Source organism: Phytophthora sojae, assembly GCF_000149755.1.
Source record: "Phytophthora sojae unplaced genomic scaffold PHYSOscaffold_13, whole genome shotgun sequence".
In the NCBI taxonomy this organism is placed as follows: Eukaryota; Oomycota; class Peronosporomycetes; order Peronosporales; family Peronosporaceae; genus Phytophthora; species Phytophthora sojae.
The window spans coordinates 119,381-142,696 of record NW_009258127.1 but is presented as its reverse complement, the minus strand read 5'-3'; the positions used below and the strand labels follow the sequence as shown (position 1 = coordinate 142,696).

At 56.0% G+C, this 23,316-nt stretch overlaps 12 protein-coding genes across 12 annotated transcripts; 8 read left to right on the top strand and 4 right to left on the bottom strand.

Annotated features, from left to right (window-relative positions):
• Nucleotides 1-1,139: 1,139 nt before the first annotated feature.
• On the top strand, nucleotides 1,140-1,517 carry PHYSODRAFT_253038 (hypothetical protein; the record flags this gene model as incomplete). The annotated part of the gene is made up of 1 exon (XM_009539122.1): nucleotides 1,140-1,517. The coding sequence occupies one exon, from the start codon at nucleotides 1,140-1,142 to the stop codon at nucleotides 1,515-1,517; it is 378 nt and encodes a 125-aa protein (XP_009537417.1).
• A 1,230-nt stretch (nucleotides 1,518-2,747) lies between these two features.
• Nucleotides 2,748-3,125, top strand: PHYSODRAFT_340870 (hypothetical protein; the record flags this gene model as incomplete). The annotated part of the gene is made up of 1 exon (XM_009539121.1): nucleotides 2,748-3,125. One exon carries the CDS (start codon nucleotides 2,748-2,750, stop codon nucleotides 3,123-3,125), a length of 378 nt encoding a protein of 125 aa, XP_009537416.1.
• Nucleotides 3,126-4,179: 1,054 nt separating this feature from the next.
• PHYSODRAFT_340869 (hypothetical protein) lies at nucleotides 4,180-4,557 on the top strand (the record flags this gene model as incomplete). The annotated part of the gene is made up of 1 exon (XM_009539120.1): nucleotides 4,180-4,557. The coding sequence occupies one exon, from the start codon at nucleotides 4,180-4,182 to the stop codon at nucleotides 4,555-4,557; it is 378 nt and encodes a 125-aa protein (XP_009537415.1).
• A 1,082-nt stretch (nucleotides 4,558-5,639) lies between these two features.
• On the top strand, nucleotides 5,640-6,017 carry PHYSODRAFT_340868 (hypothetical protein; the record flags this gene model as incomplete). The annotated part of the gene is made up of 1 exon (XM_009539119.1): nucleotides 5,640-6,017. The coding sequence occupies one exon, from the start codon at nucleotides 5,640-5,642 to the stop codon at nucleotides 6,015-6,017; it is 378 nt and encodes a 125-aa protein (XP_009537414.1).
• A 728-nt stretch (nucleotides 6,018-6,745) lies between these two features.
• On the bottom strand, nucleotides 6,746-7,628 carry PHYSODRAFT_529613 (hypothetical protein; the record flags this gene model as incomplete). Its single annotated transcript, XM_009539118.1, has 2 exons — nucleotides 6,746-6,874; nucleotides 6,942-7,628. Coding segments are annotated over 2 exons (816 nt in total), but the record flags the coding sequence as incomplete, so codon positions are not given.
• Nucleotides 7,629-8,444: 816 nt separating this feature from the next.
• Nucleotides 8,445-9,161, top strand: PHYSODRAFT_529586 (hypothetical protein; the record flags this gene model as incomplete). Its single annotated transcript, XM_009539117.1, has 1 exon — nucleotides 8,445-9,161. A coding segment is annotated over one exon (717 nt), but the record flags the coding sequence as incomplete, so codon positions are not given.
• A 125-nt stretch (nucleotides 9,162-9,286) lies between these two features.
• On the bottom strand, nucleotides 9,287-13,160 carry PHYSODRAFT_340865 (hypothetical protein; the record flags this gene model as incomplete). Its single annotated transcript, XM_009539116.1, has 7 exons — nucleotides 9,287-10,029; nucleotides 10,119-10,362; nucleotides 10,445-10,556; nucleotides 10,592-10,938; nucleotides 10,986-11,080; nucleotides 11,159-11,471; nucleotides 11,556-13,160. 7 exons carry the CDS (start codon nucleotides 13,158-13,160, stop codon nucleotides 9,287-9,289), a joined length of 3,459 nt encoding a protein of 1,152 aa, XP_009537411.1.
• A 606-nt stretch (nucleotides 13,161-13,766) lies between these two features.
• PHYSODRAFT_340864 (hypothetical protein) lies at nucleotides 13,767-14,701 on the bottom strand (the record flags this gene model as incomplete). The annotated part of the gene is made up of 2 exons (XM_009539115.1): nucleotides 13,767-14,165; nucleotides 14,432-14,701. 2 exons carry the CDS (start codon nucleotides 14,699-14,701, stop codon nucleotides 13,767-13,769), a joined length of 669 nt encoding a protein of 222 aa, XP_009537410.1.
• Nucleotides 14,702-16,703: 2,002 nt separating this feature from the next.
• On the top strand, nucleotides 16,704-17,654 carry PHYSODRAFT_340863 (hypothetical protein; the record flags this gene model as incomplete). Its single annotated transcript, XM_009539114.1, has 1 exon — nucleotides 16,704-17,654. The coding sequence occupies one exon, from the start codon at nucleotides 16,704-16,706 to the stop codon at nucleotides 17,652-17,654; it is 951 nt and encodes a 316-aa protein (XP_009537409.1).
• Nucleotides 17,655-19,161: 1,507 nt separating this feature from the next.
• Nucleotides 19,162-19,863, top strand: PHYSODRAFT_530636 (hypothetical protein; the record flags this gene model as incomplete). The annotated part of the gene is made up of 1 exon (XM_009539113.1): nucleotides 19,162-19,863. A coding segment is annotated over one exon (702 nt), but the record flags the coding sequence as incomplete, so codon positions are not given.
• Nucleotides 19,864-20,415: 552 nt separating this feature from the next.
• PHYSODRAFT_252046 (hypothetical protein) lies at nucleotides 20,416-21,105 on the bottom strand (the record flags this gene model as incomplete). The annotated part of the gene is made up of 2 exons (XM_009539112.1): nucleotides 20,416-20,935; nucleotides 20,984-21,105. 2 exons carry the CDS (start codon nucleotides 21,103-21,105, stop codon nucleotides 20,416-20,418), a joined length of 642 nt encoding a protein of 213 aa, XP_009537407.1.
• A 244-nt stretch (nucleotides 21,106-21,349) lies between these two features.
• PHYSODRAFT_306852 (hypothetical protein) lies at nucleotides 21,350-23,300 on the top strand (the record flags this gene model as incomplete). Its single annotated transcript, XM_009539111.1, has 3 exons — nucleotides 21,350-22,867; nucleotides 22,932-23,115; nucleotides 23,242-23,300. 3 exons carry the CDS (start codon nucleotides 21,350-21,352, stop codon nucleotides 23,298-23,300), a joined length of 1,761 nt encoding a protein of 586 aa, XP_009537406.1.
• Between the last annotated feature and the right edge of the window lie 16 nt (nucleotides 23,301-23,316).

The window sequence follows — 23,316 nt, the reverse complement described above, 5'->3', positions numbered from 1 at the left end:
GCTGGTCAACCAGCAGTGTGAAGAAAAACCGTCTACCTACAGCGATATGGTGGAGCTACTCAATGAGTGGATCGTCAACTTATGCTACAGAAGCTACTTGTAAGTTAACCCCACCAGTATAATGAAGAAATATAAGCGTAATCTTTTGCTGCACAAAGCAAAAAAGATTCCTTTAGCGTAGAGCGCGTGTAGCTTCAAAATCAATGGCCGCTTTAGAAATGTTTAACGAGTTTCCGTTTTCGTTACAGGTTTTGTGAGTTGCCTTGCATTCTTGCTGTTTGGTTTTAATCTACTGGTGCGTCGGATACCTATTTAGCATTAATCCACTACAGGCGTACAAGTAATTGCTCATATATTGTTTTCAGTTGGTGTATGAGCTAGCACCAAGAAATACGAGTCTTCGTGGGCAAAACTCATTATACTTCGCGTTGCTGCTTTTGGTATGTTTTGAGTTCAAATTGGCCGATGTCATCTGGAAGTTCATGCGGGTAGGGCGCGCAATGCAGCCGCACAAGCGTTCTCAACCGATGCGGCCGCATGTGGCCGCATTGTAGAAAACTGTGGAATGCGGTGCGGCGGCATGCGGCCAGGTAAGAACGGGCCTAAGTGGTGCCTCCTTTCGGTGGGCCCCCATTTGTACTGAAATTTGTATGTATCAAGTTGAAGTTAACTTCACATAGAGGAGCCAATCAGATCAGATCAGATGGACGGACAAGACGATGATCATCGACCGATCCGCCACACGAATCCCCGACACCCCGTCAACACATGCCGCCGTGGTGAACAGCGCGAGCGAGCTCTACGATGGCAGGATGGTCAACAGAGTCATTCTCGATGATACGGTACGGAATTATGCCGCGCTCTGCACAAACGAGACGTTCGTGTTGCAGCACCTCTGCTGGTCAGTTTGGACTACATCTTGACCCACAGGCGTTTCTTCGCTAGTGTAGCCATTGAGGCGGTCTTTCACATTTGGCAGGGCATATGACACGGGCTCAAAACAAACAAAAACGAGCGTGTGAAACAGCGCTGTGTGTCGATGGAGGCCACCCAACTCGACCTGCTCGCTCATTCTCCAATTCACTCGTCCAAGCCAACTTCCCACCTCCAGTACAACACCCCCACCACCCCCAACCACCATGTTCAGCAGCGCCAAGACCTTCTTCATGTGCATCGCCGCCGTGGCCCTCTCAAGCGGGGTCAACGCAGAGGCACAGGTGGCCCAGACGCTGGTCGGCGGCTCGTTCGTTGGCGTTGGCGTCCCCGGTTTTGCAGGCGTCGGCGTGGGTGGTCTGGGCGTCTACGGTCCTGGTGTCTATGGTCCTGGCGTCGGCGTCTACGGCCCCGGCTACGACTACAACGGCTACGGCTACGGCTACAATGGCTACGGCTACAACGGCTACGGCTACAATGGAGTCGCTCCTGCGCCAGCCTACCCGAGCAACGGCGGCGGCGCAACGGCAAGCGCGTCTGCGACCGCGACCGCGCGCAAGCTCCGCTCGGCGGAGGAGCAATAAATGCACCAACCAAGTCCGTGTCAATCGGCAGATCGACGTGTGAGAGCCATCCAAACGCGTGCGCGTGGTACAGTAGCACACCCTCACCGTCGCTTGTATAAGCGCACCACACATCTACCCGACCCGATCCGACGGAGCCTCGCAAGGCGTCTGTCTGTCTGTCTGTCTGTCTGTCTGTCTGTCTGTCTGTCTGTCTGTCTGTCTGTCTGTCTGTCTGTCTGTCTGTCTGTCTGTCTGTCTGTCTGTCTGTCTGTCTGTCTGTCTGTCTGTCTGTCTGTCTGTCTGTCTGTCTGTCTGTCTGTCTGTCTGTCTGTCTGTCTGTCTGTCTGTCTGTCTGTCTGTCTGTCTGTCTGTCTGTCTGTCTGTCTGTCTGTCTGTCTGTCTGTCTGTCTGTCTGTCTGTACAGGGTATAACTGTTTATGAGTGTAGTCTTTGTTTCGTCGTCATACTGTAGCAGTAAATACAATACAAGTGTCGTGAACCAGCAGCATTCGTTGCTTATGAGTATTGGTTGCTTTCGTTGAGCCCAATCTCGTACAGTATAAATGCGTTCGCGATTCGGAGTCAGCATCCGTCTACGCTGTTGCCCTTCATGGGAGTAAGTGGGATATTACATTGATAGCGTGTTCTTCTCATACTATAGCCGACAGAGTCCGCTAAGCGCGCGTTCGTTCGCGTCAATGGCTGCTGCTACTAAGTGGTGCCTCCTTTCGGTGGGCCCCCATTTGTACTGAAATTTGTATGTATCAAGTTGAAGTTAACTTCACATAGAGGAGCCAATCAGATCAGATCAGATGGACGGACAAGACGATGATCATCGACCGATCCGCCACACGAATCCCCGACACCCCGTCAACACATGCCGCCGTGGTGAACAGCGCGAGCGAGCTCTACGATGGCAGGATGGTCAACAGAGTCATTCTCGATGATACGGTACGGAATTATGCCGCGCTCTGCACAAACGAGACGTTCGTGTTGCAGCACCTCTGCTGGTCAGTTTGGACTACATCTTGACCCACAGGCGTTTCTTCGCTAGTGTAGCCATTGAGGCGGTCTTTCACATTTGGCAGGGCATATGACACGGGCTCAAAACAAACAAAAACGAGCGTGTGAAACAGCGCTGTGTGTCGATGGAGACCACCCAACTCGACCTGCTCGCTCATTCTCCAATTCACTCGTCCAAGCCAACTTCCCACCTCCAGTACAACACCCCCACCACCCCCAACCACCATGTTCAGCAGCGCCAAGACCTTCTTCATGTGCATCGCCGCCGTGGCCCTCTCAAGCGGGGTCAACGCAGAGGCACAGGTGGCCCAGACGCTGGTCGGCGGCTCGTTCGTTGGCGTTGGCGTCCCCGGTTTTGCAGGCGTCGGCGTGGGTGGTCTGGGCGTCTACGGTCCTGGTGTCTATGGTCCTGGCGTCGGCGTCTACGGCCCCGGCTACGACTACAACGGCTACGGCTACGGCTACAATGGCTACGGCTACAACGGCTACGGCTACAATGGAGTCGCTCCTGCGCCAGCCTACCCGAGCAACGGCGGCGGCGCAACGGCAAGCGCGTCTGCGACCGCGACCGCGCGCAAGCTCCGCTCGGCGGAGGAGCAATAAATGCACCAACCAAGTCCGTGTCAATCGGCAGATCGACGTGTGAGAGCCATCCAAACGCGTGCGTGTGGTACAGTAGCACACCCTCACCGTCGCTTGTATGAGCGCACCACACATCTACCCGACCCGATCCGACGGAGCCTCGCAAGGCGTCTGTCTGTCTGTCTGTCTGTCTGTCTGTCTGTCTGTCTGTCTGTCTGTCTGTCTGTCTGTCTGTCTGTCTGTCTGTACAGGGTATAACTGTTTATGAGTGTAGTCTTTGTTTCGTCGTCATACTGTAGCAGTAAATACAATACAAGTGTCGTGAACCAGCAGCATTCGTTGCTTATGAGTATTGGTTGCTTTCGTTGAGCCCAATCTCGTACAGTATAAATGCGTTCGCGATTCGGAGTCAGCATCCATCTACGCTGTTGCCCTTCATGGGAGTAAGTGGGATATTACATTGATAGCGTGTTCTTCTCATACTATAGCCGACAGAGTCCGCTAAGCGCGCGTTCGTTCGCGTCAATGGCTGCTGCTACTAAGTGGTGCCTCCTTTCGGTGGGCCCCCATTTGTACTGAAATTTGTATGTATCAAGTTGAAGTTAACTTCACATAGAGGAGCCAATCAGATCAGATCAGATGGACGGACAAGACGATGATCATCGACCGATCCGCCACACGAATCCCCGACACCCCGTCAACACATGCCGCCGTGGTGAACAGCGCGAGCGAGCTCTACGATGGCAGGATGGTCAACAGAGTCATTCTCGATGATACGGTACGGAATTATGCCGCGCTCTGCACAAACGAGACGTTCGTGTTGCAGCACCTCTGCTGGTCAGTTTGGACTACATCTTGACCCACAGGCGTTTCTTCGCTAGTGTAGCCATTGAGGCGGTCTTTCACATTTGGCAGGGCATATGACACGGGCTCAAAACAAACAAAAACGAGCGTGTGAAACAGCGCTGTGTGTCGATGGAGGCCACCCAACTCGACCTGCTCGCTCATTCTCCAATTCACTCGTCCAAGCCAACTTCCCACCTCCAGTACAACACCCCCACCACCCCCAACCACCATGTTCAGCAGCGCCAAGACCTTCTTCATGTGCATCGCCGCCGTGGCCCTCTCAAGCGGGGTCAACGCAGAGGCACAGGTGGCCCAGACGCTGGTCGGCGGCTCGTTCGTTGGCGTTGGCGTCCCCGGTTTTGCAGGCGTCGGCGTGGGTGGTCTGGGCGTCTACGGTCCTGGTGTCTATGGTCCTGGCGTCGGCGTCTACGGCCCCGGCTACGACTACAACGGCTACGGCTACGGCTACAATGGCTACGGCTACAACGGCTACGGCTACAATGGAGTCGCTCCTGCGCCAGCCTACCCGAGCAACGGCGGCGGCGCAACGGCAAGCGCGTCTGCGACCGCGACCGCGCGCAAGCTCCGCTCGGCGGAGGAGCAATAAATGCACCAACCAAGTCCGTGTCAATCGGCAGATCGACGTGTGAGAGCCATCCAAACGCGTGCGTGTGGTACAGTAGCACACCCTCACCGTCGCTTGTATGAGCGCACCACACATCTACCCGACCCGATCCGACGGAGCCTCGCAAGGCGTCTGTCTGTCTGTCTGTCTGTCTGTCTGTCTGTCTGTCTGTCTGTCTGTCTGTCTGTCTGTCTGTCTGTCTGTCTGTCTGTCTGTCTGTCTGTCTGTCTGTCTGTACAGGGTATAACTGTTTATGAGTGTAGTCTTTGTTTCGTCGTCATACTGTAGCAGTAAATACAATACAAGTGTCGTGAACCAGCAGCATTCGTTGCTTATGAGTATTGGTTGCTTTCGTTGAGCCCAATCTCGTACAGTATAAATGCGTTCGCGATTCGGAGTCAGCATCCGTCTACGCTGTTGCCCTTCATGGGAGTAAGTGGGATATTACATTGATAGCGTGTTCTTCTCATACTATAGCCGACAGAGTCCGCTAAGCGCGCGTTCGTTCGCGTCAATGGCTGCTGCTACTAAGTGGTGCCTCCTTTCGGTGGGCCCCCATTTGTACTGAAATTTGTATGTATCAAGTTGAAGTTAACTTCACATAGAGGAGCCAATCAGATCAGATCAGATGGACGGACAAGACGATGATCATCGACCGATCCGCCACACGAATCCCCGACACCCCGTCAACACATGCCGCCGTGGTGAACAGCGCGAGCGAGCTCTACGATGGCAGGATGGTCAACAGAGTCATTCTCGATGATACGGTACGGAATTATGCCGCGCTCTGCACAAACGAGACGTTCGTGTTGCAGCACCTCTGCTGGTCAGTTTGGACTACATCTTGACCCACAGGCGTTTCTTCGCTAGTGTAGCCATTGAGGCGGTCTTTTACATTTGGCAGGGCATATGACACGGGCTCAAAACAAACAAAAACGAGCGTGTGAAACAGCGCTGTGTGTCGATGGAGACCACCCAACTCGACCTGCTCGCTCATTCTCCAATTCACTCGTCCAAGCCAACTTCCCACCTCCAGTACAACACCCCCACCACCCCCAACCACCATGTTCAGCAGCGCCAAGACCTTCTTCATGTGCATCGCCGCCGTGGCCCTCTCAAGCGGGGTCAACGCAGAGGCACAGGTGGCCCAGACGCTGGTCGGCGGCTCGTTCGTTGGCGTTGGCGTCCCCGGTTTTGCAGGCGTCGGCGTGGGTGGTCTGGGCGTCTACGGTCCTGGTGTCTATGGTCCTGGCGTCGGCGTCTACGGCCCCGGCTACGACTACAACGGCTACGGCTACGGCTACAATGGCTACGGCTACAACGGCTACGGCTACAATGGAGTCGCTCCTGCGCCAGCCTACCCGAGCAACGGCGGCGGCGCAACGGCAAGCGCGTCTGCGACCGCGACCGCGCGCAAGCTCCGCTCGGCGGAGGAGCAATAAATGCACCAACCAAGTCCGTGTCAATCGGCAGATCGACGTGTGAGAGCCATCCAAACGCGTGCGTGTGGTACAGTAGCACACCCTCACCGTCGCTTGTATGAGCGCACCACACATCTACCCGACCCGATCCGACGGAGCCTCGCAAGGCGTCTGTCTGTCTGTCTGTCTGTCTGTACAGGGTATAACTGTTTATGAGTGTAGTCTTTGTTTCGTCGTCATACTGTAGCAGTAAATACAATACAAGTGTCGTGAACCAGCAGCATTCGTTCGTTCGTTGCTCATCGGTATTTGTTGCATTCGTTGTGGTTGAATGCGCGTACTACATGTTGTAGTATAAATGCGCATGCCATACGGAGTACTAGGCTAGAGGCCTCCTCCTAACAGTGGAGTCCTTCGTTGGATGTGTAGGTTACCTTGGTTGCGTATCCCTCCGTATCGCCTACTACTATTAGTAGCTAGGCATGGGTGTTCTTTAAAGCAGCGAACTGGTATCGCAATGAAGCTGAGTGCATGTGGCAGGTATTGTTCCTAAGCTTAGGTCAAGCTCTGCGCGCCTGAACCGGACCGCATGCGCAGTGGCTAATAAGCTTAGAAATGCTCTGCCTGAAGTGTATTGGTAGTACCTCAGCTACGAACTTGATCAACCGGTAACGTAATTACTTCGCGACTTGGCCGATAGACTTGCCAAGAACCAACTGTCAGAGCATTCACAAACGAATCGGGTCATATCAGCGCCTATCAGAAAGAAGAACCGGAAGAAAATATATAAAGGCTGAGCAACCCACCTTATCACCCGGCTTGATAGTGAACTGGAACGACTCTGGGGCTTCAAAGACCAGCACAACCGTAGAGCCAAGCTGCACTCACACACGAGACGGATTAGAATACAAGATCATTACACGACCGACCACAACTATATCGCACCTTAAACTGAGCCATTTCCTCCCCGTGAGTTGTGTCCACCTTTCCGCCATAGTTCTTAGAAATGCACCGTCCCACAAGCGGGTCCTGAGCTACCGTGTTCGTGCGGAACTCAGGCTCCTTCGTAAGAACAATAGAGCCTACGTTGGTGGCGCCCACCGCAGTCAGCGAAAAGAAGCCGTGTTCCCATTCACCGAGCAGCGCCACGCGCTCATTCTCCACAAACAGGCTCGGGATCAAGTGCGCCGCTGTCTGGTTCACGGGGAAGAGGTTTCCGGGGAAGTGACGGCGCTCCTCGACCTTCCAGTCAACCGGCGCGTGGATGCGATGGTAGTCTCCAGGCGCGAGGTACAATACGCAGTGGAACATCTTCTTTCCCTTGGAAGCTGCCGTCTTCTTGGTGAAGAACGAAGGCAGGCCGCCCAGGAACTCGTCCAGTCGGTAGCGCACGCCCTTGATCTGCTCCAGCGTCGGCACGTCACTCGAGTCGTTCACGACGCCAATGGACGTCACGGTGCCATCCACCGGGCTGGCCAGGTGGCCCGGGAGCGTGACGAATGGACGCATGCCCTCCTTCAGCGGGCGCGAGAAGAACTCGCCCAGGTTGGCGTAGTCTTGCAGTGGATACTTCATCTCGTCCAGCTTGCAGTCGAACACGGCGGTCCACGCCTTGTACACGGGTTCACGCAGCCAGAGCGGCCTGCATCCAGGCGACAAGAACACCACAAATCAATGAGAACTCCACAAATCAAAAAACATTTGGAGTCCGAGGCCGTACAGCTCCTTGTCGTGCACTTGGCCCCAGAGGCGACTGGCAGCTCGGTACGGGAAGAGCTTGAGCGACTGCAGCTGGCGCTCCGTGGCCATCGTGCCCTCGAACGCCGTGTGGGCTCCCGGGAGTCGCTGCAGAGCCGCCGCCGGGTGCGTCTTGCGCTCCTCGTCCGTCGGGTGGTTGAGGTGCTGCCACTGCAGGAAGCCGATGAGCGCGAAGCCCATGGTGGCCGGGATCTTCCAGCTGCCGGCGAAGATGGTGCCGCTGCCCGGGCCGTTGCCATTGGGCTGCTGCTGTTGCTGTTGTTGCTGGGAGAAGCGCCGGCGCTGCTGCGCCTTGAGGAGGCCCGCGCGGCGACGGAGCATGGCGCTAGTCGAGAGGACCATTATCCTGAAATATGCTGGTCCGCACGATTATGGTGATAGGGTTGGCGAGGATACGTCCTGGCCTAAAATAGGACGGCGTGTCAGAAGTGTACCCTGTTTGTGGTACTGCAGCGCTGCCGCCAATAATCGGCCAGGGAGAGGAGAAAGTAAAACGCCAGGTCGACCAACAAGCCCGAGCGACTGCAGCAGCCAGCCAAGATGGACTCCTGGGGTGCGTTCCTGTGCTCAATGTTTCCTATTGCACTGCGTCCATGTAGTGCTGTGTCCGGCGCATGCGGCGCCGTGTCGGCCGCGGTTTAACTCGCTCTGGTTCGCTCACAATCGCCGGTTGAACGCTTTCCCTGTGCAGATGACGACGAGTTCGAAGTGCCGTCCGTGACGGAGACGCAGAAGGTCGCGGCCAACTGGGACGACGAAGAGGAGGAGGAGGAGGTGCCCGTCGTGGCCGCCAAGGCCGAGTCGGCCGCCCCCAAGGGCCCGCTCAAGCCCAAGCAGCTCAAGAAGATGAAGCTCAAGGAGATGGAGGAGAAGCAGAAGATGGAGATCGCCCTCACCAAGGCGCGCCTCGCGGCCCAGGCCGATGAGACCGAAGACCAGCGTCGCGCGCGCGAGAAGGCCTCTATTGAGGAGGCGGACTTCGAGATGGCCATCGACGCCTTCGCCGGCGCCCCGCCCAAGCCGGCGGCCGGCGCTGCGACCGGCGCCGACGAGGCCATCTCGGCCATGCGCCTGCTGTCGCTGGCCGACCACGAGCACCTGGGCGACGCCGTGTCGGCCCGCCTGGCCACGTCCAACTCCAAGTACGCGCTCGAGTGCATCAAGGTGATCCTCACCAAGGCGTCCGTGAACCTCACGGCCGACGACATGAAGGAGATCACGACCATCATTAACGTCATCAAGAACGAGAAGATCGCGGCCGCCAAGCCCAAGGGCAAGAAAAAGAAGCAGACCGGCAAGCAGGGCTACGCGAACGTCGAGCGCAGCGTCGGCAACGGTGGCGGCGCCGGCGGCATGAACTACGCCGGCTACGAAGACACTTACGACGACTACGACGACTTTATGTAGACGCTTAGAGGTGCACAATACAAGGCTCGCGTTCGGCCTGAAACGTTAGACGGGTGGGTGGGGCGCAAGCATTTGCTTTATTCAAGTCTGTGTCGCTGTTGTCGCTTGATTTGCATTCTGTTAGTTTAGTTTGCAGCAGACTCTACCAACTTGGCGTAGATCCCACGACGGGACACTAGCTCCTGGTGCGTGCCTTGCTCTGCGACCTTGCCGCCACTCACAACACAGATTTTGTCTGCAGTGCGGATCGTTGACAGTCGGTGAGCTATCACGATGGTGGTGCGTCGGTGCAGGGCGACCACCTTGTCGAGCGCCTCCTGCACGATCTTCTCGCTTTCCGAGTCGAGCCCGCTCGTGTCCTCGTCGAGCAGCAAGATCTGCGGGTTCTTGAGCATCGCGCGAGCGATTGCGATGCGCTGCTTCTGGCCCCCTGACAACTGCTCGCCCTTCATGCCCACCTGCGTGTTGAAGCCGTCTGGGAACTGCATGATGAACTCGTGCGCGTTTGACATCTTGGCCACGGCCTCGATCTCTTCCATGTCGGGCATCGTGTCCTGGCCATAGGCGATATTCTCCGCGATCGTGCCGATGAACAACGTCGGCTCCTGACCGACAAGCCCAATCTGCCTTCGCAGCCATCGAACATTGAGCTGCTTGATATCCACGCCGTCCAGCATCACCTGGCCTTGGATCGGGTCGTAAAACCGCTCGAGAAGAGCACCGCAGGTACTTTTACCGCCGCCACTCGGTCCACAAAACGCCACGGTTTGACCAGGTTCGATGACCAAGTTGTAGTTTTTCAACACCGCCACCTTCGGCCGTGTCGGGTACCGGAACAAAACGTCCTTGAACTTGATTTTGCCCGTGACTGTGGTAGGACGAAGGCCGTTTTCTTGGAATGAGTCAATCGGTAGTTGTCGATCACGGATAGACAAGATCGTATCTCCCGCTTCAAACGCGCTGTTGAGTCGGCCACATAGGCTAGTGACGCCCAAACACTCTGCGAAGACATGATGATGGCCATCAGCGAGCGCATGAGCTGACGAAACGTGATCTTGTCGTCGTTCACAAGCTTACCGCCGTACCAAAATGTGAACGCGTAAGTCGCAAACACGATGAAGGAGCTGAACCCCACCGCCAGCCCGTTCACTTGAGCGTCCCGTTCGCCCGCCCTCCTCGGCACGGCCAGCAGATGCGAGAACTTTTCGCACGAAGAAGGCTCGAGACCCAGAGAAACGACGGTACGAATGTTCCCGAGGACTTCCTGAGGCATGGGCGCCGACATCCGCCATGTCGTCTGCGAGGATTCCTTTGCCGTGCATGTTCTCCGACCGGAAGACGTTGCCAAGCACCAGCACGGGGATGATTGCGAGCATGACGAGCGTGAGAAGCCAGCTTCCGGACAAAAAGGAGATCAGCAACGCAGCCACCGTCGTGAAAACCGCCGCCCTTGGGCCTCTCCAGTGATCAACGCCACACGCAATGCACTTGTAGCCAGGTCGGCTGTGAGGGCCCCGGTCGCATGCTCCGTTTCGTCGAAGAAGGCAATGTTTTGGCGACACAGGGACGAGAAATGCATGTCTCGGAGGCGAGATGTCAGCTTTTTAGCAACATATCTGAAGCCGTAGCTCTGGATTGCAGTGCCAGCGAAGAAAACAAAAGCTCCAGCGAGGTAGAGGGATCCATAAACTGTCACCTCGTGTGGCAACGAGGATAAGTACGAGCGGTCGTCATGAGCTTGGTAGTTCGCATAGTCAACCGTTATAATCGCCACGAGCTCACTTATCAAAACTGCTGAAGCAAGAAACGCTGAGTTGAGCCAACCATATCCAGGATGAAATACTTGCGCTCAGGCGTGCTGATCTCGTTCGCGATTCGCACGGTAAATCTGCGTGGGTTTTCCTCCTCACTAGTCTCGACTACTTGACCATCGAGCATTGATTGTCACTCACTTGTACGAGTATCATCGCTTCGCATTGATCGACTACTTGCTTTACGTTTCAGGTCACAGGAAGCTTGCTCGCTTTGAGCCTCAGCCAAAGCCAAAGCTGCTGCTTCCACTTCTTCTTGAGCTTTCGCCTCCTGAATCGTGTACAAATTGTGGTAGACGCCATGCTCGATCTCGACCAAGTCATCGTGCGAGCCTTCTTCCACCACGTGGCCATCCGCCAGCACTACGATTTTGTCGGCGTGTCGAATCGTACTGAGTCGGTGAGCGATAGCCAACGTCGTCATGTTTGTTTTTGTTATCAGGTCGTTCAAAGCTTCTTGGACAATTCGCTCGCTCTCAGCATCCAGTGCACTCGTGGCCTCATCCAGCACCAATATCTTCGGTTCGCGTATAGTCGCCCGAGCGATTGCCACGCGCTGCTTCTGCCCTCATGATAGCGATACTCCCTTCTCACCGATCAAAGTGTCGTACGTTTCTGGGAGTGACATGATGAACTCGTGAGCGTTCGCCAGATTCGCAGCGGTAATGACGTCCTCCCGCGTGTAATCGGTCCGTCCTGCCGTGATATTTTCCGCAATAGTAGCTGCAAACAGCACCGGTTCCTGGGACACCAGCCCAATTTGCGATCGCAACCACTTCAGGTTGAGTGTGCGCAGGTCTCGCCCGTCCAGCAGAATGGAGCTGCTGGTGGGGTCGTAAAACCGCTCCAGCAGTGAGATGATGGTGCTTTTTCCACCGCCGCTAGCGCCTACGAACGCGACAGTCTGGCCAGGTTCGATCGTGACGCTATAGTTTCTCAAAATGGGAGCATCCATTCGAGTGGGGTAAGCGAAGTCGACGTTGACGGCTTCGATCTTGCCAAGACATACTTCAGGGACGACGCCTTGATCTTCTCGAGAAGCATCGATCTGAGATCGAGTGTCGAGAAGCTCGTATAGTGCGACTGCGGCACCTTTCGCGTCCATGACGACGGTTAGATTCGGGGAGATAAATGCCAGTGAACGGGACCCCATTACGACCGCCATCAACGACTGGAAAACTTGTTGAGGTGATGCATTGCCCTTGTACACTTGGAAGCCTCCGTACCAGAGCCCCGCAGCGTAAATAAGCCACGAGCAACCGCGGAAGATGCCGAGCACGAATGCAAACACCCTCACTTGAGTGATATTTCCATTTTCGACCTCCAAGGTACGTTCGTTGTACTTCTGGATGGCACGATGCTCGGCGGTCAATGAACTGACAGTTCGGATCGAGCTCAGCGTCTCCTCGGCCACAGCGCCTGCCTCGGCATAGATCCGCTGGGCGTAAGCAGCTCGAGTGTGCCAACTGCGGAGAACATACGCCATCGACCAAGTCATCAGCGGCATGACGCACATCATGACCAACGTGATATCCCATCCACGCGCGAATCCGATGATGTAGCCCGCGAAGAACTGGCACACGTACTTAACAAAATCACCGTGTTTCTGGCCCATACCGTCTTTGATCCTCACCGTGTCGCCTGTGATTCGACTCGATAGCTGGAGTGGATCATGCAGGTCGTACCATGAAATATCCATGTAGAGCATGTGTTGATGCGCATGAGCTCTCAGCGCCTTCATCTGGCGCTCGGCCGACAGGGAGAAGAGCAGATACGCCAGGTAATCCGTCACGAAAAGTCCGATGGCGATGAGGAAGTAGTGGAGCGACGCCTTGTTCAGTGCCTCGCGATCCACACCGCCGTCCGTCTGAGCGAATGCCGCAATAGCTTCGCCGAACACCAATGCGATGCATGGGAACAGGGCGCGGTTAATAGCCGCCATTATCACGCCGAGAACCAGCAGGACTCGATCCGAAAGCGTTGCGAAGCGGTAGAGCTCGAGGAAGGAGAACGAAGCCACTTCTGCGGCCTGGAACTCGGGATCTTTGCCCTGATGGCTCGTAGCGGCGCTTAGACGGAATACATCCACCGCCAAGGTAGCCCCATCGACGCTGGGGACCCCCTTGCTTGCTGAGGAGGAGGATACTCGCGGGGTTACAAGCCGCGCATACGGGAGCTGGTCCGGCATGACGCTATGGCTGGATTTTTGCTGCACCAGTGCCAGAAGATCCTGTGAGACAGGGTGGCTGGAGTGAGAAGAGTTTGGACGCGATCGCTGATTAGTGTTGGGAATTTGGATGCAACCGTTGATTAGTGTTGCGATTCGTCCCACGATCGTCTCATCGCAGCAATGCCGCTTTATCATTCACACGGATAACATGGCTGAGCTCTACATGTAGGCTACATGTAGAGCTTAGCCATGATGATGTAGGATACAATGGACCAACATCATGATCATGACCATGATGATGTAGGATACAATTGACCAACACTCTCGCGTTGGCCGGAGACTGTAGCTGGTATTGTAGCCGACCATTCCACATGTTGAAGGTCAATTTGGACGAAACTCAGACATCTAGCCTTTCGGGTCAACTAGGTACTCAACAAATTGTTCCTGCATGCTGTAAACAAGACACATTTCCACTCTCTACATGACACAACTCGGACCACTTCTCAGTTATCAAAGGTGTTGTATTTTCGTTCAAAACACACATAAATCAACATCGTTCGATACTGCTCACAAACATACACCAGTACCATGGACCCATCCGGGTTAGTCTTATTTGCGGGTCGCTCATTCGACCGAGCGGAGCTTGCGGCACTCCGCAGCAGCGGGTGCAGCAGCGGGAGCTCCCGCGTAAGCGGGCATGGCTGGAGCTGCACCGTAGCCGTTTGGTATGACCTGGCCAGGAGCTGCGGCGTAACCATTGGGCATGACTGGAGCTGCACCGTAGGCGCCTGGAGGCGCGCCGGCGAATCCGTAGTTCTGTTCACCTCTGGGGCGAAGAGGGGCACGGACGCGGATGCCCATCACATTGACGTCGACATACCGGCGGCCATCGGCACCAGGCTGCCCGTCCACTCCAACGTTAACGAACGGGGCAGCAACCTTGACGCCACTTTGAGCGTGCACCCCGCTCAAGGTGGCCACGGCGGCGATCCACACGGCGAAAATCTTGCCGCTGCTGCATGACTGCGGTGTTTGGTTGAAGTGGGCGTCTTGTTCTGGATGCGTCGGCTCTAGTGGTTTAAGCCCGATGCAGTGAATTGGAGAGTGAGGCGCGACTGCTGTAGCTCGTAGGGCTTGTTGGCTAAGCCTTTGCCTACCAGCTGAAGAAATACACACGGTCACAATGACCGTGTTCGTGTGATGACAGACATGTGATTTTAGTTGGTTGGTGCTATTGAGCACAGCATGTGCCCGCAATCAATACCTCGTCTTAGGAGAACGTCACCGACAACAGCGGGGCCACCAACGCCCACAGCGGGGAGACCGACATTGACGCCAGCGATGCCCGGCACACCGACGCTGGCACCTGGGCTAACAACGCCAGGGCCGTACGCGCCAGGGCCCACTCCGACACTAGCAACGCCCGGCACTCCAACGCCGATGCCGTGTCCGAGGCCGAGCAGGCCAAAAGTCTCAGCCACTTCTCGCTCAGCGTGCACTCCGCTCGAGACGGCCACGGCGGCGATGCACATGGCGAAGATCTTGCCGCTGCTGAACATGATTGGGGTTGTTTGTAGTAGTCGGCGAAAGCTTGGACTGCAGATACTCTGGATGATTCGGCTCAAGAGATTGGAGTCCGATGAGATGAATTGGAGAATAAGGAGCGATCAAGTAAAGCTTGTCGGTGAAGTCTGAAGTTCGACCTGATGAACTGCACACGGGCACATGTGAAGGTTCGGAGGCCGTGTGATTTGTTTGATTGGCGTTGTCGAGCCTAACAGTTGTCTGCAATCGACACCTCTACTTATGCGCACGTCTCGGATCCATCAATGTTGTAGCAACTGGTGCACTGCTTGCGGTCGCCCCGTATGTGATTCATTGAGTAACTGTCCGCGATTCGATAGCCTGTGGGACGGATTACCAGGGCGAAGAGGTATTTGGGCGGTGTTGGGGAACGACCCACAAGAAATAATTGCCATTGGTTTCGCCCAAGTGAACGAGCCAGTCAAGGAAACTAGTATGGCTGTTCAGCTCATCATCCGAGCCATGCATCAGCTAAAGCAGCGAGCTCAACTATCTACAGTCTCTCTCTGCGTCCAAGGCATCCAACCAATGATCAAGTCGGCTCGAGCCCAGAATGCCACGCAGCAAGCGCTCAAAGACGTTGTCTCGATGGCATGGAAACCACCTTCCAAACGCATCTACAAAGCGATCAGGGGATTTCTTAAATTGCGACAACTATCTAAGTTTACCAATGCTGTACTACTTCGAGAGCACCTGCCTGTCAAGCTATGGGGCTACTTGCAAGAACAATTTTCGCCGGAGGAGGAACCATCCCAACACCGCTTATCAATTAGGCTCAGTCTACAACGATATCAGGACTCTATCGTTTAAACACACGTAAATAGAGGACCTCGAACACACGATTCGATATTCCTGTGGTGCAGGACGTTTTGCGGTCAGACACACCAACAATGCGATTAGAACTTACACGTACCTGCCCGCTTCAGCGATGCGCTGCGTTTTGTTGTTTGCATCCCACTCGTGTATTGTTTAAGCACAGGATTCGCAGATTGTCGTCAAGCTGGCTGCTAAGAGTGCCAGGTATTTCAGTTGCCCAGCAACGGACAGCAATCTTCGAGAAGTCACCGCTACATTAGGAATAGCCACACGTCACACGTAGTCAATTCCGTTGAAAATTTCCAAATCGGGCCGATTTCGAAAATCGACCAATATAAATTCAAGTACAGATCGAAATCGCTCCAACAAGAATGCCATCCATCTGTAAATCGTACTTACTCGAGTTCCAATAGACAATCCAAGTGGCCGGGGGAGCGATTTGGCTTGGGCGATTGCAATCGGCCGGTTCGGAAATTTTGAGTAGAACCCACAATACTAATATTTGTATGCTCTATGTTGAAGTTACTCATTTAGCATAGAGCAGACGGTGCAATTTGTGGCCCACATCGCGATTGCGGGCATGGCTTTCTAGATAATAAGGAACTTGCTGTTTGTGTTATGTATGGAATAGTCATTTTGAGTGTGAAGTAGCAGACTCCTCGTCGGGACTCCCGACTCGGGAGTATCGGTAGTTGCAAAATGAGCTCTAAATCGCCTACTTTTACGTTTCAAGTACTTAAAAGTACTTGAAACAAAGTAACTTCAACATATAGATATTAAAAATTAGTACGAAGTAACGAGTACTGCTCACCCACAATCAAATCGAACGGACAGCTACTCAATGAATCACATACGGGGCGACCGCAAGCAGTGCACCAGTTGCTACAACATTGATGGATCCGAGACGTGCGCATAAGTAGAGGTGTCGATTGCAGACAACTGTTAGGCTCGACAACGCCAATCAAACAAATCACACGGCCTCCGAACCTTCACATGTGCCCGTGTGCAGTTCATCAGGTCGAACTTCAGACTTCACCGACAAGCTTTACTTGATCGCTCCTTATTCTCCAATTCATCTCATCGGACTCCAATCTCTTGAGCCGAATCATCCAGAGTATCTGCAGTCCAAGCTTTCGCCGACTACTACAAACAACCCCAATCATGTTCAGCAGCGGCAAGATCTTCGCCATGTGCATCGCCGCCGTGGCCGTCTCGAGCAGAGTGCACGCTGAGCGAGAAGTGGCTGAGACTTTTGGCCTGCTCGGCCTCGGCCTCGGCCTCGGCCTCGGACACGGCATCGGCGTTGGAGTGCCGGGCGTTGCTAGTGTCGGAGTGGGCCCTGGCGCGTACGGCCCTGGCGTTGTTAGCCCAGGTGTCAGCGTCGGTGTGCCGGGCATCGCTGGCGTCAATGTCGGTCTCCCCGCTGTGGGCGTTGGTGGCCCCGCTGTTGTCGGTGGCCCCGCAGTCGGTGTTGGCGGCCCAGTTGTAGGCGGCCCCGCAGTCGCCGGTGCTCCTGCCGTCTCGACTGCCAACGCTGGCGCGCCTGCCAATGCTGTCTCCAACGCGAACGCCGGTGCGCCTGCCACCTCTACTGCCAATGCCAACGCTGGCGCGCCTGCCACCTCCACAGCCAACGCCAACGCTGGTGCGCCTGCAACTTCCACTTCCTCAGCTAACGCCAATGCCGGAGCGCCAGCCACCTCCACAGCCAACGCGAATGCGAATACTGATGCGCCTGCCACAGTCACAGCAAATACGAATGCGAACGCCGACGCCGGTCCTGGCGGCAACGGCGGCACGACTACCAAGACGGTCACGTCGACGACTACCGATGGAACCGCTACTGCGACCACTTCGAAGACCAGTGGCGGCGCGTCGGCCACTGCAATCGCATCAGCGGACGCGAAAGCTAGACCGAGTGGTGGCCCGAGCGCTGGTCCTAGTGGTGGCCCGAGTGCAACCGGTGGCGCTAGCGATGGCCCTGCTCCAAGCGCCGGGAAGACCGGTACTGCTGGCACGGGCACCATTGCTCCGAGCGGCGGGAAGACCGGTACTGCTGCCACGGGCCCTTCGGCTCAGAAGGGGGGCCGCAAGCTCCGCTCGGTCGAATGAGCGGAGTGCATAAGCTTGACCTGGGGTATCCGTGGTACTTCTACCGATGTATGTATGCTTGTGGGCAGTGTCGAACGACGTAGTCTTAGTGTGTCTTGACCAAAATACAACAACACCTCCGAAAAGTGCAAGTCTTTTTGTTGCATCTAGAGAGCGCGCAACGGGTTTGATTGGGGAAGGTCAGTAGTACGGGAAAGTAGTGGCCGTGTCCTGGCTGTCTGCGTGAAAGCGAAGGGTACAATATGCATTAAGTACCATGGAGTTGGCCTTAACCCTGACGTGGTGGAAGCGTACTCTTGCAGAGAGTTTCCGAATGAACTATTCTTCCGCACTGTACAAAAAGGGATCTTTATCAAAAGGGGCCACAAACCTGTCAAAGAGTTGGACTTAGCGCAGTACCGTAAGAAGTACCGTCGATAGCCGATTGCTGTCCAGGCGACCGGTACAGCGTTGCAGTGATCTTCCGCTTATGAGCTTTATGAAGCTGCTTCATGTAACAAAACATTCCTCGGATCCATTTCTACTTGCAGTATTATAATAAGTTTAGTTTATAGCTAAAACGCGTAATAAGTGACGCAAAGGCATCGAAGAGAGGAAGCTATTGAGCAGAATAAATGTCGTAGCGGAATTTGACACTTGCATCAACTCTTTAGTGGGAGAGCTCTAAAAGGTCCTCTATTATTTCCAAGAAGCACGTAACTAGAACTATAAAGTCCACACAAGCAGCGCTAGTTTATTTTTTGCTGGTAGCGTAGGTATGAGTATGCAAGCAACTGGGTGCTGTCCTGCGGCAACCGTTCCACACCGGTAATTCAAGCCATTCTTCGGAGGTTGCACAATTTTGGGCACGCTTAAGTCGTTTCGGATACATTGCTGGTTTGCCATAGCTTATTTAAAAAAAATACTGGTAATTTACAATATGCATGCTCGATGTACCCCATATGCTGACGAGCAACTCGATGGCGATCCAATGTGGTGTTACTGGATCGTGATATTTCTTTGAGGTCGTACGAAGTCCTGGAGTAAGTACGTAATGGGCTACTAGTCAATTGGTTTGATACATGTACGTATCTGCAGCAGTTCTGTAAGGAAACCGCAAAACGTGCCTAGCTTGGACTTCGTTGCGACGCGTTCCGCTACTTGAGTTGCGTTGCAGTTTGACACTTGACCGGTCGCCTGGACAGCAATTGGCTATCGATGGTACTTCTTACGGTACTGCGCTAAGTCCAACTCTTTGACAGGTTTTGTGGCCCCAAATGATAAAGTGCTGATGGATTTGTGGCCCCTTTTGATAAAGATCCTACAAAAAGTATCTTGAAGTGCTCATAGATTGGCATTTTCGCCAAACATACTAGTATTTGTATGTGCCGTTTCTCAACAAACAAATCACATTTCAACTGACGCGTGAAGATGAAGGAGCTCGAGGTATCTGCCGCATTCTGCTCTCCCCAGGCAGCCTAATCGCACTAATGCTAACTGGTTTGGGCCCCTCCTATCTGTCGTTGCGCTGCTGCAGGACTACCAACGGCCGGCAACCATCGCGGACTTCGTAGCGGAGGTGGGCGTGGACCCCGCCCTCGGACTCTCGAGAGACGACGCCATGACGCGGCGCGCGCTGTACGGCGCCAACCGCGTGACGCCGCCCGTCAACTGCCCGTCCTGGGTCTGCTGCCTGCTGCCGTGCCTCATGCGCACGGCCTCCATGCAGGCCTATCAGGAGGCGCTGCCTCGCGAGTCGACGGTGCGTCGTCGAGTGGCTGCAGCGCAGGGCCAACCGGCCACGCGACGCATGAGGATGGACGCCATGAGTCTCGTGTACGGGGACGTGGTGGAGCTCAAGGCTGGGGACGTGGCGGGCGCCGACCTGCGCGTCGTCGAGTGCTCGGACGACTGCGTGCTGGACCAGTCGACGCTGGTGGGCGACGACGGGGAGGACGAGGAGGCTGGCCAGGGAGGCGGCAGGAAGCACGTCACGACGGACACACCGCCCGCGCATCTCCACCAGGACCCGCTTCACTGTGGCAACATTGTCCCGATGACGGCGAGCGTCCTGCAGGGCAAAGCTGTAGCTGTGGTGGTCTCAACGGGGGATCGCACGCTGTGGGGGCGTCTAGTTACGCACCACGAGTGGCCGCCAGCCCCAGGAAGCGTGTTGAGGAAGAAGGTGGAGAAAGGAGACGAAGCGGAACATACCAGCTTGATCGTATAGTCGGTTGGCCAGCGAAGGTTCAAGGTTGCCTCGGCTCGAGTCCGGGCGTTAGGTTTTGTTTTTACTGGGGACATGAGCGAAGGAAACAAGCAGTTGCTCGGTCGCCTTGAAACATCGCAGCATTAAACAGCACTGGTGGCGCATAACGATGCTTGGGTTGTCCCTGTCTGCCCCTCTACCGCCGTCTTCCGCCAGCAGCCGGAGGAGCGCCTCCAGCTCCACCCGCGGGCGGGGCGCCTCCGTCGCCGCCGAACAGACTCATGACGACGATAGGCAGAATGATGTACCACTGCGAAAGACATCCACAATACCGTTAGTACAGAGGCAACATACAGCACGAGGGACCCTTCCTGCACGGCACGTACGTATTTGCGGAGGAAGGATTGGTTCTCCTCTTCGGGCTCGTCGTTGCCGTCCTCGCTCTTCACAGGCTTCACGCCCTGCGGAGCGCGGTCACGCTTCACTGCAATGTTCTTGGGGGGCCTGCAGAAATAGGTGCATCAATGGTTAGCCTCAACACAACATGCTGCAGAGATACCAACGGACGAGGGATCACACGTACGAGGGGCCGGTCTGCGCCTTCAAGACGGTGCCAAATGGGCCGAAGCGCACGTCCTTGAGGCTGCGGGCCTGTTGCTCAGCACAGGCGTCCGAGGCCAGGTAGGGCGTGAGGTACTCGATGGCCACGAGCTTGCCGCTCTCCGACAGGTGGAAGGCGAAGTCCTCGCGCAGCCGCATGGCTGCCAGCATGCACATGGGCACGGAGGCCGTGACGTAGGGCGAGTCCGGGTCGGCCGCGTCCGCCTTGGCGCGCACCGTGTAGTGGCGGCCGCGACGCAGCAGCGTCTCCAGCTTGTCCACGTCGTCGCCGCTCAGCGCGGGCAGCGCCGAGAAGGATACCTTGGGCTTGGGGGAGGACGCGCTGGCCACGATCTCCACAACGCCGCGCGGCGTGAAGGGCGCGTCCACGGCCAGACGGTGCTCCAGCTCGAACTTGACGTGCTGCTCCAGCTCTCCCAGCGCCGGGATCGAGCGCTCGTCGTCAAAGTCGTCGCCGAACTCCTCCTTCAGTCTGGAGGGAGACACAATACAGACTCCTTGTTAGATCCAGCGCAGCTACAGAGGTGTGGGGGTTGTGAGGGGAAGGGGGGCGTACTCGGCATTCTCCACCTCGCGCGGGTCGGCGAAGGCGGTCGTCGCCAGCAGAGCCGCCAACGCGAGCAGCAGCGTCCAGGGCCTCATCCTTCGTGCGTGCGTGTCGTCACAAAGTGAGCTCTGAGCTGGGTACCCTCGCTCGACTGACATGTCACTGTCACGCTACCCTCGCTTTTCATTTGAAAATTGAATTTGTATGCCGTCTCGGGAGTCCGTCGCCCGCGCTATCCGCGAGCGCAACGGCAGCAGCAGCCGCCCCCGGGACGAGCCGTCGCTCACCGCAGTAGAGATCAACGCCATCGTGCGCAGACTCAGCTTCAGCAGCGCTGCCATGGACCCGGCAGTTGAAGAAGGAGCAGCAGGAGAACAAGAGCCAGAGCCTGAAGCGAAAAAAGAAGAAGAAGAAGACATGGCAGCACAGAAGCAAGAAGAAGCAGATGAGCACGAAGCAGCAGCCCAACAGGACGAGAAGGACGCCCAGCAGGACGCCAACAAAGTGCAGATCGTGATTCGCCTCCGGCCGCTGGAGGCCGCAGCTGCTGCTGACGCCGAGTCGGCCGAGTGCTTCCGCGTGCTGTCGGACGTGTCGCTGCTGGCGCAGCCGCCCAAGACGTCGCAGTCGTACCGCTCCACGGGCACGGCCACGAGCTTCCACTTCTCGCGCATCTTTCGGCCGGAGACGCAGCAGACGGAGCTGTTCGAGGCCACCACGAGGCCCGTGCTGGACGCGGCCCTGCGCGGCAAGAGCGGCCTCGTGTTCGCCTACGGAGTCACCAACTCGGGCAAGACGTACACCATCAGCGGCACGACGGAGGCCCCGGGCGTGCTGCCTCAGGCGCTGCAGTACGTGATGAACGAGCTGCCGCGACGCAAGGAGGAGGACGCGCAGCCCGTCACGCGCGTTACGGCCACGTACCTGGAGATCTACAACGAGAATGTGTACGACCTCCTGTCGCCCGCGGTCCGCAAGAGGAGGGCGCTGCGTGTGCAGGACTGCGACGGGAAGATCCAGGTGCGCGGCGCTGTGGAGAAGCCCATCAAGACGCTGGAGGAAGGCCTCGAGCTGCTGGAAATGGGCCGGAGGCACAAGCAGATGGCCGAGACCAATTGTAACTCGGACTCGAGTCGCAGCCACTGCGTCTTCACGCTGCACCTGTATCATCAGGTGTCTCGCTTCGCAACAGAGCTGCGCAGTAAGGTGTCGATCGTGGATCTGGCCGGGTCGGAGCGAGGATCGAAGAGCGGCGCGACGGGGCTACGCATGCAGGAGGCCAGTAAGATCAATGGCTCGCTCATGAACCTCATGCGCTGCCTGGAGACGTTGCGCTGGAACCAGCAGCACCCGCCAAGTCTGCAGAAGATGGTCCCATTCCGCGAGTCCAAGCTAGCACGTCTGTTCCAGGAGAACCTCGTGGGCGACGATCACGGCCCGCTGGTGATGATTGTGGCGGTGAACCCGTCCAGTCACGAGTTCGACGAGACTCTTCGGACTTTAAAGTACAGCGCTGTTGCGCGCGAATTGGTGCGGACACGCACATCCATTCCCAGGAAAGCAGCACCTAGTTCCACGTTCTACGACTTAGACGGCCGACTGAAGAAGAGGAGGCGACAGTCAACGGAAGCACCCCCTGCGTCTTCTTCATCGAGACCGCTGGTGGATCGAGGTGCACCGGGGCCAAAGGCTAGTGCGGCATCGCCACCCGCTAGAGTCAAAGTTAAGCAGCGCCTGAGTGAGACCGCACGCCGTCAACGCAGAACGACTGCATCTACAGTTAAACCGAAGACTGCTGAAGTGGCGATATCACCGATGGAATCGCAAAGGGAGGTCGCTGAGAGGAACCTGCACTGGGTGAGTAGCTGTATGCATTATTTTTTGTGGTGATTTATGTGCTAATGTGCTCGGTATCCTGTAGGCCAAGCTGGAGCTGGAAAATGAAGAATTGCGAGAGCAACTGGCGCAGGTTCAAGCGGAAAAGATGCAAATGGAGGTCCGTATCCGTGCAGAAATTGGTAACGAAATGCGCGAGCAGTTGCAGCAGATTCGGGCCCAATACCAAAGTATGCAGCGCTTGCAGCGTGAAGACCTACCGTCTGCACGTAAGAAACGCGAGCGCAAATATGCCGAGGAAAGCGAGAAACTTCGTGCCCACGTGGAAGAGCTCCGCAAAAAGGTCCGCGAGTGTGAGGACGAAATCCAACGTATCCACAAACGCCACCAAGCAGAACTTGACAAATTGCAGCCACAGAGTGTACCTGTACCAGTAGAAGACGAGAGTATGTGACCCAGACAAACGAGTG